At 57.3% G+C, this 14,157-nt stretch overlaps 1 protein-coding gene across 11 annotated transcripts in view; it reads right to left on the bottom strand.

Moving 5' to 3' along the window:
* PTPRF (protein tyrosine phosphatase receptor type F) overlaps positions 1 to 14,157 on the bottom strand; it is a 311,983-nt gene that overhangs the window by 22,735 nt on the left and 275,091 nt on the right. For 7 of the 11 annotated variants that reach the window (XM_038760656.1, XM_038760660.1, XM_038760665.1 and 4 more), the window contains 4 exons: positions 11,093 to 11,305; positions 8,759 to 8,913; positions 4,202 to 4,317; positions 1,903 to 1,935 (listed from right to left, as the gene is read on the bottom strand). In XM_038760656.1, coding sequence (XP_038616584.1) covers positions 1,903 to 1,935; positions 4,202 to 4,317; positions 8,759 to 8,913; positions 11,093 to 11,305 — 517 coding nt within the window. The remainder of the gene's footprint in view (positions 1 to 1,902; positions 1,936 to 4,201; positions 4,318 to 8,758; positions 8,914 to 11,092; positions 11,306 to 14,157) is intronic. The other 4 variants (XM_038760661.1, XM_038760663.1, XM_038760664.1 and 1 more) reach the window with 1 other exon arrangement.

Raw genomic sequence — 14,157 nt, 5'->3', positions numbered from 1 at the left:
TCAAGTCAACGGAGGGGAGAAGGGGAAGAAGGAGTGGGGATGGGGAGAAGGGACCAATTACTAGGGCACCGCGGGAGTCGGTGTGCAATCTCTCTGACATGGTAGACCGGAGATGTGTGTGAAGAGATGTAAACACGCGAGGCCATGGAGAGCGTGGGACGGGCTGGGGGGCATCGGCAGCACAGGACAGTATGGAGCCCGAGAGGGCAGCACATGCACCACACGAAGTAGGGGCCGAGTGCACGGTTGAATGGGAAGAGATGGGAAAAAAAAGAGAATGTGCAGAAGTGGGTCGGGCCAGGTGAGCATGCTCAGACACCACAGCGACCGGGCACATGAGAGCGCAAGGGGCTAGCCACTCACACTGCGGGCACAGGACTCTGAGGCCGTGGAGAGAGGAAAAGCTTAGCTAAAGTCACAGGACGAGAAGGATGTTAATACTCCTCCGGGGCTCCCACACAGGCTCGAGTCAGACCCTCCTCTTTCCGGGCCTCAACCCCCGCCCTCCGAGCTGAGGGGCTGTGCAGACGGTCGGCCTCCTCACTTACCCCATTGGAGAGACGACCGAGACCCGGAGGTGGGGGTAGTCTGGGTGGCAGTTTGGGGGGTTTGTACGTGTTCACGGACACAGAGCCGCACCAGAGGTGGGAATGGATGGGGTGGGGACAGCTCTGGGGGCGCGTGTCTGATTTGTGTTCTTTTTTCTAGGGTTGTTCTCCACCCCCGGATCTCTGGGGACGTCCGCTGCCCCACGGGCTCCTTTCTAGGGTGGCATCCGGGATGGCCAGGTCAGGGCTGTGCCTCTCCGGGAGGCTTGGTCCCCTCCCTCGGAGTCCACTGCCGGAGGCGGGGGTCTCCCCAGAGCCCACTCCCAGCACCACTCCATGGTCCCCGGACCACCCAGGCTAGCGTCTCATGGGCTTTGGTCCTGCCCTCAAGGAGCCACCAGTTCTGCAGGGCCCCAACTTCAGGCCCGGGCCTTTGGGGCCACCCTCCCTGCTGACTGACCTGCACTCCATCCCTCTTGGCCTTCCCCGCCTCTCCTCCGACATGGGTCCCGGCCCCGCCGAGGGTAAAGATAAGCCGAACAGCCAGGTGTCGAGCTGAGGGGAGCTTCCCGTGGCCAATTCCTGAAATCTGGTGGGGGTCCTCTCTGAGCGGTCCTTTGCAGAGGGGTGAGGCAGCCCCTTGGCCTGCCATTCCGTGCCAGCGCCCCGGCGCTCCAAGGAATCGGCAGGCCAGTCCCGGCGGCGCCGGTCACTCCACCACTCCCGACCTCACAAAGAGCCCATTGTGGTTTTGGCTTGATGGACTGGCAAGTGGAACAGCGGGTCCGTGTGTGCGTTCCTGCGTGCTGGGCTTGGAATGTCGTCCTAATGAGAGGGAACCGACCGCTAATGAGGCAGGAGAGCGCGCCGCCAACGTGGACCTGCACTTCTTCCGCCCCCCTCTTCCCCTGGCCCTTCCCCACCCACCCTCCTGCTCCGGGGCCCTGCTCAAATCTCACGCCGCTCCCCTGCAGAGGCAGCTCAACTCAGCCTGTGTGGGAGAGCCCGGCCCATTCGTTCATCATGTTAGAAAGTAAAATCACTGCCACTCTGATCCACTGTGAGTGAGGATGACCTTCATGACAGCGTAACAAAGATGACAGAGACCAGAAAGAGAGAGAAAAGGGGAGGGGGAAAAGGAGGAAGGGGGAGGAAGAGACACAGAGAGAGAGAGAGAGAGAGAGAGAGAGAGAAATGGGAGAAGGGAGAGAAAAGAGAGGAAGGGGGAATAATAAGGGAAGAAGGGGAGCCAAAAGGGAGGAACAAAGAGAAGAGGAAAGGGAATGGCAAAACAGGAAGAGAAAGACAAAGAAGCAGAAGTGTCTAGATAAATACAGGAGGTTTTAAAACTAACTTGAGATATTCGGGCAACGGGGGACACTGGAACCTGAAAAGAAAAAAAAAAACGGGGGCAAGAACAAAAAACCCATTAGCCTTTTGACCATCATTGCCGAGGATCAGAAATGGGATAGACAGAGAGATGAGCAGGATGCGGAGGGAGGAGAGAGCCGTGCCTGCTGCGGGCAGGTTGGGAGGAAGGGAGGGAAGGAGGGAGGGAGGGCGGGGCAGGCGCAGGGTGGGCCAGGGGGCTCCGGGTCGGCGCTGAACCCCCAGGGAGCGCTGGGCACAGCGGGTGGGCAGCTCTGGCTGAGGACGGAAGCGTACTGGATTAGACTCCCAACTGGTTAACGAACATCGGGCACCTGACAGAAGCACTCTACTGCATTCGACATACAGACAGCGGCACTTGGATGGAGATGACCAAAATGCTAATGAGTGGGGTGTCATATGATTATTCCCAACGTAGTGCCAGGGCTTGGAGGCTCTCCCGCATCACCACCCCCCACGGCCCCCAACCCCGGGGTCCCTCCCTGCAACCCCGGCTGGGCTGGGAGAAAGGGCCCTGGCAGCTCACAAGGAGGCTCCGGGCAAAGGCTGACACCCTCCCAGTGAGCCACCGGGAGCTGGGGCTCCCTCTGGGCTCTATGGGCACAGGGGGTAGAGGCTGGGGCAGGGATGGGGTTATGTTTTGGTTTTCAAGCCACCTTGCAGTTGACACTTTTACAAGGAAATGAGCCCAGATTTCCAACCCTACTTGCCTGGAGTCAGACAATATTTAGTAACAGCTGTCTGCTTACTTACACTTTTAACATGGATCCCCTCCCTCTGCCTTCAGTGACCGGGTTCTTTGGCTACCCTCTCTGTGGGTTCCGGGGCCGGGGAGACCAGCCTCTGGTTGTCTGGGTTGTTCTTTTGGGGGGTGTTGCAGCGTGTGTGCATATGTGCACATCCATGTGTGAGTGGGTGTGAATGTGATCACAGACAGTCCAAAGGTTTTGCAGCTTTGCCTCCCGCCCACGAAACTGGGACCCAACACTGTGAATCTGCGTTTGACACCCATGTTTAAAGGCTCCCAGAAGCTGGGAGCTGCCACTCCTGCCACATCGCGGCTCTGGGTGACTGTCAGTGGGGCTGAGGGATGCTGGTCTCTTCTTGAACAGCAGCCTCCCACGCGGCCCTCCCCCGACATTCCCCTGAATGGCTGGGCAGGGCTGGGCAGGCTGGATGGAGACGCTCTATATCGTTAAAAGCAGGGTTAGCTGTGGGTTCCCCTCCTGTTGCTGCCCTGTGCCTAACTGTTCCCATTTGGGAATGGTGGAGAAACAACCCTGCCCCCTGATATTCTCCCTACTGCAAGCCGTAAGTTTGCCCACAAGCCTGAATTTGCTGCTGAGAGTTGTCTCAATGGGCAGCTTCAAGGACACCTCCTGACCAAGGGAGGCACTTCTATGCCCGGGGCCCCTAAACACCCCACATCCCCTTCTTCTGTGGCCTCCTTTCCAACCCTGGGCCTGTGGGTTTATTCTGGCAGGTGGGGCTGCCCTCACTGGGAGTCGCCTACTGTGATGGGGTGGAGAGAATGGCAGTGAGCAGCAGCAAGGGACTCCCCCTCCCGGGTCCGGTCCTAGAAGCATCGACCATGATAATTACAGCCACAGTCAGCAGCTCCACAGAGCCAGTGCCCACAGCCAGTCCAGGAAGGGCCGGCTCTGGGTCTGCCCTCAGGAGAGGGACTGATTCCTTCCTTCTGGGGATTCCTTAGAGGACAGGGGAAGGAGAAAGTGGGGTGAAGAGGCCGGGAACTGAGACGCCAAGGACAGTTGCTGGGCCCCGTTCCCCAAAGGGCGAGATTTTAAGCCTCCTGGGCCCCTGGGAGCTGATGAGCAGTAACAGGACAGCTCACAGCCCAAGCACCCGGCCCTTGCCACTGGCCCAGGGCTAATCCACCAGCTGGAGGTCCAGCTGGCTTGGGGCCTGCTACCTGCGGCTGCACTTGGGACGGCTCCAGTGTTCCCCCAAAGTCTGGGGGAAGGAGCAGTAACATCTCCTATGCCTCCTTGGCATGGGTTGCCTTCCCCAGGAGCCACTGGGGTGGTAGAGAGGTGGGCAGGGCAGCAGATGCCCTACAGCCCAGGCTCACGCAACGCCAGGGCAGCAGCTGATAGAGCACATGTTAGGGTTGGTTTCCCAGTCTGCCCAAGCCCAGGGCCCAGCTGAACTTTGCAAACTATGGCCCGGTCTGAGCCCATCCACCCTCCCGAGGTCCCCACAGGGCCAGGCAGGCCGGGGTGCTGCCGCCCACGACACCCTACCTGGAGTCTGGTAGTTGAGGCGCCTCATCTCCACCGGATCCGAGGAGTGGGCTAGGAGTGAGTCTTTTAGCCCGATGGAGTGCTCGTCCTTGGAGGATGGGGAGTGGGCCCTCTTCCTGGAAAAAGCAAATAGGGGCCGCAGTGAGCTCTGGGGAGGCCAGGCCAGGGCTGGCACCCCTCATGCTGGCTTGGGGGCGGGGGTGGGAGGGTGGGTGGGTGTGTGTGTGCCCGCACGCGCACGAGGGTGTGCCTGCATGTCCGTCTGCCCATCTGCCCGCCAAGCCTCCAGATGCTTCTCTCCCTCTACTCTGTAAGCTTGTCATGGGCAGGGAATGTGTCTACCAATTCTGTTGCACTCTCGCAAGCACTTAGTACAGTGCTCTGCACACAGTAAATGCTCAGTAAATACCATTGATGATGATGATAAAGATGATGTGATTCTCAGGTTGGGCAACAGCCCGTGCCCCTCCTCCGAACCAGGAGGAGATGCCCTCTAGGGTGGGGCTGACATGAGGAACCTGCCATCCCCCTTTCCCAGCCTGGTTCCTCTGCTCCTCCTCTTTCCCTGCACAATCCTCCCAGCCTGGTTCCGGGAACCCCGGCCAGGCCAAGTCCCTGGGCCAGCAGGGAGAAAGCAGTGGTGGAGGGGGGGGAGCAGGGAGGGACGAGCAAGCTGGTGCTGCTGGACCCCAAGGGGGTTTCGATGAATTCTGACATTAAATAATGAACGTGGAAATTATATGCAAAGTACTGAGAGAGCCCATGCTGTTTATAAATGGACAGGACAGACAGTCCTTTACCTATTTGGGAAAATTTTGTGGGTACTTCTGGAGAGGGAGTTGCAGGGGGTGAAGAGAGCTGCAGTGACCAAGGACAGAGAGGGAGAGAACTACACAGCAAGCGAGGGAGAGATGGAGAGATAGAGAGGGAGGGAAGAAGAGAGAGATACAAAGAGAGTGAGAGAGGGGCAGGCAGAGAGTCAGTATGCGTGAGCACACTTTCTGGTTGGAAGTGATTCCTCCTGACCCTTGCCCTTCTGAGTCCCAAGTGGAGCAGGGGCTCCGGTAGGGCCCAGTCGCTGGCAGGAGAGCCCAAGATGGGAAGACGAATATCAGCTTCCTCGGTCTCCACTGGGGACAGGGGGAAGGGAAAGGGCTGAGGCAGGCACGTGGACTCTTCCCCAGACACGAGCCTTCACCAGGACCTTTTTAGAAGGTCACCCAGCGGGCTCCATCTGGCACCCTCAACAACAGCCCCGGGAAAGTGGGCACGCACATGGGCACGTGGCTCCTCCCCATCTGGGAACCCCCGGGGGTTCTGCTCGGTTCACGGGCTTCAGAGAAGCAGCGTGGCTCAGTGAGAAAAGCATGGGCTTGGGAGTCAGAGGTCATGGGTTCTAATCCTGCCTCCGCCACTTGTCAACTGTGTGACTTTGGGCAAGTCACTTAACTTCTCTGGGCCTCAGTTACTTCATCTGTAAAATGGGGATTAAAAGTGTGAGCCTCACGTGGGACAACCTGACTAGCCCTTAACAAATGCCATTATTATTATTATTATTATGGGCAGAGGCTTCTAATCCTAGGTTTGGGCCGGTGACTTTGGGGACTCACCAGCCTCACCATGCCTCAGTTTCCTCCTCTGTAAAATGTGGGGGGAGGGGAGGAGATAACACAACTGACTGTGGAGGGAGATAATGCAACAGCCTGGCCTCATGACACCCCGATGGACTTGGAGGGAGGGGAAGGGGCTGGGGAGGGGAGGGACTGCTAGCCTACTGTCCCAGGGTGAGGACAGAAGGAGGCTGGGTGCGGGGTGCCAAATGCAGACTGGGGCCCCGTGCCCGCCTGTGTGAATGGCCTGCTGGAGGAACAGCGTTAGAGGGGGAAATGGGGCATGTGATTGAGAAATGCCTTGTGTCAATCCGCAGGGCCGAACTTCATAAATCAATCAATGGTATTTACTGAGCACTCACTAAGTGCAGAGCACTGCACTAAGTGCTCGGAAGAGGATGCTACAACAGAATTAGCAATCTGTCCAACGGCAGCCACAGTGGCCACCAGAAACGCCGAGAGAGGAGTTTGGCCCCCAATTCCCCATCTCTCTGGGAGAGCTTGGAGTCAGCTGGCCAGCCCGGTGGCCCACCCAAAGGACTGTCCCAGCTGGAGGAAAGAGGGAAGCGGAGGACCTGTGTTAGTTTTGCCTACTCTTGGTCCCTTTTGGCTCACAGTGCCAGCTTTCACAGCCTCTGACCTGGAACCCCTTGATACACCTGGAGCGGTGAAGGCCAACGCCAGGAGAGACTTCCAGATCTTCCCCGGCAGAGCTTAAGGTACCCAGAATGGGGCTGACAGGCAGAGTCAGGGAGGGGCAGGGGCATGGAAGACACACAAAGAGGACACCCATCAAAGGACACACAATCACAAGCCCCAAGCAGCTACCAGAGCGAGAGGGCCTGGGGCTGGGGCAGACCCTTTATAAGCAGGCGATACTACGAGCTATGAGCAGTTGGGCAGTGGGCAGCAAAGAATTGGAACGAATCCTGTCTCTACTTCTATAGGTTACCAGGTCTCGAGGCATCAAGGCTCTGGGTCTGAGAAGCAGAGGGAGGTGGGTGGAGGGGGAAGGGGGAAAGCGGGTGTCTTGCTGCAGGTAGGAGCTGGTCGAGGCGAGAAGAGGATGTTCTAGAAGCAGGCCAGGGCCGAAAATTTCCTGGACCCATTTCTACGGCAGCTTTTGGGAAAAGGCAGGGGTGAGACTTCCTCTTCCCATTATACAGCTGAAGAAACTGAGGCTCCAGGAGGGGCTGGGTTAGGGCCAGGGTGACTCGGTGAGGGAATGGAAGCTGGGCTCCTCATTTCCAATTGGCAGCCCTACGGGGCCTCTACTTCCGGAGCTCCTCTCTGTCACCCAAGTCTACAATTCAATAGACCGTCCGAGAGGCTCTGGGATATGTGCTCTCCACCCAAGCAGTGTGGGGGCCTAGGAGGTTCTCCTGGCTTCTCCAGTCCTGCCACATGCCTGCTGTGTGACTTGAACTAGTCAGTTAACTTCTCTGTTCCTCAGTTCTCCTAATCTGTAAAATGGGGCTAAAATACCCATTTTCCTTCCCCCTTAGACTGTGAGCCCCATGGAGGGCAGGACACGGAGTCTGACCTGATCATCTTGAATCTACCTTATCGTTTAGAACAGTGATTGGCACACAGAAAGCGCTCAATGAAAACCACACTTATTTGGTATAAGAACCATTTCCCAGAATCGTGCTCACCCACAGCCTTGGAAATCTTCACTCCACCCAAAGTATCCTAAGTTACAAGAAGTGGCAACCCACCCCCCTGGCCCCACTGGCCTATACTCTCCCAGAGGCGATCTTGGGCTTGCCAAGGGCCCTTCAGCCCTCGGGATGCTTCTCCGTCAGGCGGCCGCCTCCGGCTCAGGGCTTTGTGGCCCCCGCCTCGGGCCACCTCCCTGGCCTCCAAGCAACTTGGCAAGGGAGGGGGTATGGGACATGGAGGAGATTCGGTGTTGATTTTTTTTTTTTAAAGCAGAGGTGAAACTTTAAGGCAAAGTGAGAAGAGAAAACGGAGTCCTACCTTTCTTGTTTACTAGATCCAGAGAAAAGCAAAAACAGAAGAGAGGAGCCATCACTGTTACGGAAAAGCACCCACTCCACACGCACAGGACAGACAGGACGTAGCCATACAGACGGGGCCGGAAGGAAGCCCGTCAGCATCCTCCCCTCCTCCAGCGACAGACACCAACATACACAGACAACGGTGGAAGGCGCAGGGTTTCCGACTCTAGCCCGATCTCCGGGAGGTGGTGGTCCCTGCCACTCCGGGACCTGCAGCCCCCGGCACATCCCCTCCTGCCCCCAAAACTGAGGGGTGCGATGGATCGGCTGACCCGGTTCCCCAAAGTCGGAGTTCCCTGGGAAAATCCTTGCCGGCTTTATCCCCCAACCTCAGGTTTCCGACCCAGCCCCAAGGTTCTTCTGGGCTGGGGGCCGTGTCTCCGGCCTGCTCACGGAATCGCTCTCTCCACTTCCATGTTCTCGTGGGGCTGGGGAACCAGGCAGGGTCCCAAGCTGCCACTGGGCTCTTTCCTGTCCTCAGAGCCCCAGGCTGTAGGGTGGCAGGAATGCATCATCCCTGACCCCAAGCCTTCCATCTCACAATGGACCCCATCCATCCAACCAAAAAACCAACCATGGTCCCTAAGAGGGCCCCGCCGGACAGCAATTAACTTGGAAAGAACCCGAACAAGGCTGACGGGAAGACACCCTGGATTCCAACTCAATGAGACCTCAGTTCCGTTCCCCAACTTCATTTCAGGCTCCCGCCAGGCGGACGCATCTCCTCTGGAGAAGGGCTGAGGAGTGTCTCGGTGGAATCCGCCTGGCTGGACCCTTTCGAGGGCAGTCGGTGGGACAGTGCACCTCAGTCAGTCACCCGTCCCGCCTGGTGGCCACCAAGATAGCCCTGCTGGCTGGAGAAGGGAGGAAGGAGCACCCTTCCCTGGACCCCTGCTCCAGATGGAGGACTCACTGTGCAGACTCACCTTTTGAAGAGGAGGATGGCGATGACGATGATGATGATAAGGATGACGGCCAAGACGGGGCCCATCACCCACAGCATCTCTGGCTCGTCCTGCTGCTTGGCCGATGACACCTCCACCACAATCTCATCCGAGTAGGGGCTGGCTGCATACCGCTTCTGCAGGGCCATGGGGGAGGGAGGGGATGGAGGCCAGGTGGGGGTAGGGAGGAGAGAGCGAGGAAACTCCTATGAGTTTGAAGCAGGGGTCCAGAGCCCCCAATAGGCCTGGTCAAGGTTCCTGGGGTTTGTTGTCCCCGACTTCCTTCACCCTCTCGGCCTTTCCTTGCCTCTGTTGGACACGTCTATGGGAAAGGGATGGATCTAGGGCAGACACAGAAGGTAGAGGAGACTGAAAACTGCCCCAATCACTGGTATATTCTGAGCGCTTACTATGATGTACAGAGCACTGTGCTAAGCACTTGGGAGAGTACAATACTACAGAATTGGCAATATTTTCCTTGCCCATAACAGGCTTAAAGTTTAGAAGACTCTGTGGTAAATTCTAAGCAACCAAGTCAACCATCAGCCCACTGAACCATTTCGGGGATCTGGGACGGGTGGTAGAGAAAATCCTCAGAGATGGTCCTCCACTGTCCAAGGAAAAGTGGCTCCCCAGAGGTTCATTCCCAAAGGAGAAGGACAAGATTCCTTCCAACCACCATTGCCGCCTCCTCCTCCTTCTCCTCCTCCTCCCTTGTGCATAGGGCCAGGTTGTTGGGACAGGAGTCCCCGGGATCAGGTCGAGAACCAGCATGGGATCAGTGTGGAGCTGGGCGGCTCCTAACAGTTCGGCATCTCTGGGTCAATGCAAAGATGGAGCCTGCCCACCTATTAGTAGTCAGAGCTGGAGCCACAAGCCCCAACCCCCTTGCCTCGCTCTTTCCCAGCTGGCCCCAGGCATGTTCAGAAGAGCTTTTTTGGGTCCCTGGGGGTTTGTGTCTGAGACTCTCTCTTGCTCAGAAAGAGAGCAGGGGTGGCGGGAGGGGATACTGTCATGCTAGAAGCCCTGTTTCTCCCCTCCTCACACCTTGTCCTGCTCTCTTGCTGGGCTCTTGGATCCAGGGGGTCTCTCCAGGGACTGGCCTCCAGCCTGGGGAGGGGTGGTGGTGGTGCAAACTCTGACCGCTCCCACCCTCTGTCTGCCCCAGAACCACTGCTGTTGGGAGCCCCACAAAGGCTAGGCCGCCAGCTGCAGCGACCAGGTGATGCTGACTCACTGGGAAACAGGTCAGACTCTGAGATCCAGGGGCCTGGAGAAACCCAGTCAGGCTGCAGTCGGATGGGCCCAGGCCCCAACCCCCTGGATCCCAGACCCTCTCTCGGGACAGCCATATTAGCTGGGTGTGCAAGGGGCTGGACCCCCGGCTTGGCCTGACGCCTCCCGACTCCTTGTGCCCAGCACATCCCTCCCTCCCACCCCTCTTCTCCCTGCCACCGGCCCCTCGGCCTGGGTGGAAAACACAGGGGCTGGATGAGTAATGAAGAGTTTGACCAGTCCTAATGAGGCATTGCAAGTAAATGAGGCTGAAGGAACGAACAACAGCAAGGGGCCGAGCCTGAGACCTGGAGCCTCTTTATTACCTCCTGTTATTTACTTCCCGGCTGCTGTGGCATCGGTTTGCTCCCAAGCTCAGGCCCCAGCCACTTGGGCCTACTGGACTGGAGAGGAGATCGGGACACCGCTTCATTTCCTCCTTCCTCCCAAGAGGGGACAGAGTCAGATGGGGAGGTCCTGACCCAATCAACCCTGGAGGAGGATAAGCCTCTCTGTTTACCGATCCTGGCTTTCCGCTCCGGTTTCTGGGCCCTCCCATCAGACGTGGTCACAATCAGAACCAACGGAGCCTCAGTTCTGCTCCGGTACTAAGCTTCCTGACAATGGGATCGCCGCACGCCAGGCTTGCTCGGCCCTGGGAAGGCACTCCGGCTGGGCCTTCCCAGGCGTCCCCTCCCCACCCACCTCTGACAGACCATCTCTCCCACTGTCCTTGCGGCTGCTGACGGGTGGGAAGGCCAGAGCCTCCGCTTCAGAACTGGGGCTAGGCCTACGCTCCTCTGCTCTCACCCTTTTGGTCACCCTAGGCCCTCGGTCCCTGGTGCTTTACTCGTCTCACCCTGGGGAAACAGAGTCCGTCTCTCTGCTCCCTCATGGGGTCCCTGGTTGCGGGGAAAGGGGGCGGGGGAGAACCTCAGTCCCACAGGAGTCTTGTCTCCCATGACTAGCAGGCGCAGTGAGGGGCGACACCACCCAGGAACCGATTCCCGCCCACTGGCCCTCCCCTGGGCAAACACTCACCGTGTCCCCATCCTCCAGCGAGGCCAGCACAAAGCACTGGTAACTCAGGTCTGGAGAGAGCGGCTTGTTGTAGAAGCCTTTATAGGTCTTCTCGTCTCCCAAGGTGAAGGTGTCCGGAAGCACGTCCACCTGGGCGGCGATGTACGGCTTCAGCTGGTCTGCCTGGCGCCTTTGACGGCGGGCCTGGGCACCCTGGCTTATGGCATCCAGTAACTGCACGTAGAGAACAGAGCCCATCAGGACAAAGCTCCTGAAATGTCCCCTCCTCCAGGAAGCTTTTCTGAACTGAGCAGAAAACAAGTTATGGCTTCACTCTCACAATCTGCCCACTGAGGGCTGTATGGTGAGACCCTCGGCACAGGGGGTTGGAGGGCTGGCGTCCCTTGCTGTCAAACACAGGTTGGAGCCTTGAGAAGGTTTAGGGGACTCAGTTTTGCTGAGCTCCTTTGTGCCCCCTCTCCATGCTGCCAAGTTGCTTGCATGTCAGTCAGCATATCTGTCTGTGAAACTGTTGGGAAATTGACCTATAAAGTCATGGAGGGACGGCCTCTGCCACTGCCCAGTGCTACCTGGGCAGTGAGGGAGGGGAGCCCGCGGCTGCTACCGCTGTCCAGTTTCCTGCCCGGATTCCCCTCCTGTCCACTGCCCTGGCTTGGGAGACTTTCAGATTGGGGAAGGTTGGAAGCCCTGATGCACCTGCTCCGTACGTAAACAGCAAGGACCATCCCGTTCCAGCCTGCCCGCCCCATCCTTGTGGTCTTGCAGTGCCATCTGGAAGTCATCGGGTTTTTTTTTGCCCTGGCACCGAGGCCAAGAAGGACACCGGGATCAGAGTGGGGCTTCCCACACCCCCACTGCTGCGACACTCGGGGAGGCCTGCACTGCCAAACCCAGCTCCAGCACAGAGGGTGGAGGGCCAAGGGGACCATGTGGGGAGTTCATGGGCTCCTGAACCATACCACTCAGCCCAGGGCCCTGCCTCACCCCCTACCCAGCTCCACACATTGGGCTGCACGGGGCTTTGGCGGCTCACCCATGGTAAGAACTGATTTCATAGGCTGTTCAGAGCAAAATGGCAAATATCACAGAGGGCTACAAATTCAAGCCAAAGGATCTAAACAGAGAAAAATTCAATTACCCCGAGAAGCAGGGCGCTCGGATGTTTAAAGATGTTTTTCTAATGAATAAAAATGAATGTCAGGCTCCAAACAGAGATCCTAATTTACAGCCAAGATGGGGGCATGAAATACATTTCACACTGAGACGAGGCAGGGCAGCATTGCTCTGGCCTGGCAGCTCAGCCACACTGCCGCCCTCCGGGGCCACCTCTGGCCCCGCAGTGACTTCGACCACCCTCCCCCCCCCCCGCCCTGTCTCCCGGACCCCACTCCGGTTCACCCTAGAAGCCTCCTTTCCCCTCAGGGTGCTGCCAGGGATGTCTGGATGCTTCCCTGGATGAGGCAACAGAAGGAAGAGGCTGAAGGAAATGGCCCCGCCTGGATGAGCGGAAAGATGGAGACCCCACTGAAGCGAGAGGAAAGAGAGGCAGCCGATGCCAGCAAATGGCTTCACACATACAGAGTACGATTCTGGCCTGACTGGGGCATATGGATCTAAGATGGGCCAGGCCTGGGACGATTCAAACCGGTTACGGGTCATTCTCTGTCCAGAGGATGCCGATTGGGTGCTGTCTAGGGATTTTAGAACTGGCACTGGAACTGCCCCAAGACTCCCAAATAATAATAATAATAATAATGACATTTATTAAGCGCTTACTATGTGCAAAGCACTGTTCTAAGCGCTGGGGAGGTTACAAGGTGATCAAGTTGTCCCACGGGAGGCTCACAGTCTTAATCCCCATTTTACAGATGAGGTAACTGAGGCACGGAGAAGTTGTGACTTGCCCAAAGTCACACAGCTGACAACTGGCGGAGCCGGTATTTGAACCCATGACCTCTGACTCCAAAGCCCGTGCTCTTTTCCACTGAGCCACGCTGCTTCCCAAAGACCATTTGGGCCTGGGACAATCTGAGCCCTAGCTGTTCCCCAGGTCCCGGGGACGGTGGGGAGGGGAGAATGACAGGCTGAGGATGCAGGAAGAGTTGCTGTTTGCCATCTTCAATTTTTCTTGACGAGACGGTTCCAACCATCCAGGGGAGCTCGGGGTTTAGGGTTTTGGCTGGCTGGTTTGGAGAGAGGCCTCAAGCCAGGCCTGGACCCAGGCGAGAAACAGCCACTGACCATGCAGCTCCATCTCTAACGAAGCCCTGAGGGTACTCTTCAGTCTGGCTGAGGGCAGGGTGGGTGGGGGGCACTCCGTAGCCTATGAAATATCGATTCTACCCTCCATCGTTAGGACCAAGTCATTTCACTGATCTTCTCAGGCCAGCTGTTCAATCATTCATTCATTCATTCATTCAATCATATTTTATTGAGCGCTTACTGTGTGCAGAGCACTGTACTAAGCGCTTGGGAGGTACAAGTTGGCAACATATAGATACGGTCCCTACCCAACAGCGGGCTCACAGTCTAGAAGAGGGAGTCAGACAATAAAACAAAACATATTAACAAAATAAAATAAATAGAATAAACATGTACAAGTAAAATAGAGTAATAAATATGTACAAACATATATACATATATACAGGTGCTGTGGGGAGGGGAAGGAGGTAAGGCGGGGGGGGAGGGGGAGAGGAAGGAGGGGGCTCAGTCTGGGCTCAGCTGTTCCCAGGCATCTGACCTTCCTTCCTCCTCTTCCTGTCCCACCTGCCATGACCACATCCTCATCCTTCCCGCACACCACCACCTAACTCTGTCAGCACCTCGGCCCACCCCTCACCTGGATCTGCCGGGTGAGACAAAATGGCCTATTCACAAGCCCTGTGAAGGTTTGTGATGGATGTAAGCATGCCATCCACATGGGCCAGGGAACAGTGGCCAAAGCACCACAGTTTTCTCCCATGTTTCAGCAAATCATCTGGGTCATGGGACCACTGTTCCCACCAGTCACCAGAACTCCCTCCCCAAAGCCTCCCAACCTGCACACTGAGGTGAGGTAAGTCAGG

Source organism: Tachyglossus aculeatus, chromosome 18 (assembly GCF_015852505.1).
Source record: "Tachyglossus aculeatus isolate mTacAcu1 chromosome 18, mTacAcu1.pri, whole genome shotgun sequence".
Classification (NCBI taxonomy): domain Eukaryota; kingdom Metazoa; phylum Chordata; class Mammalia; order Monotremata; family Tachyglossidae; genus Tachyglossus; species Tachyglossus aculeatus.
Note: the sequence above shows the minus strand (reverse complement) of the source record. Positions and strands in the feature narration are given on the sequence as shown.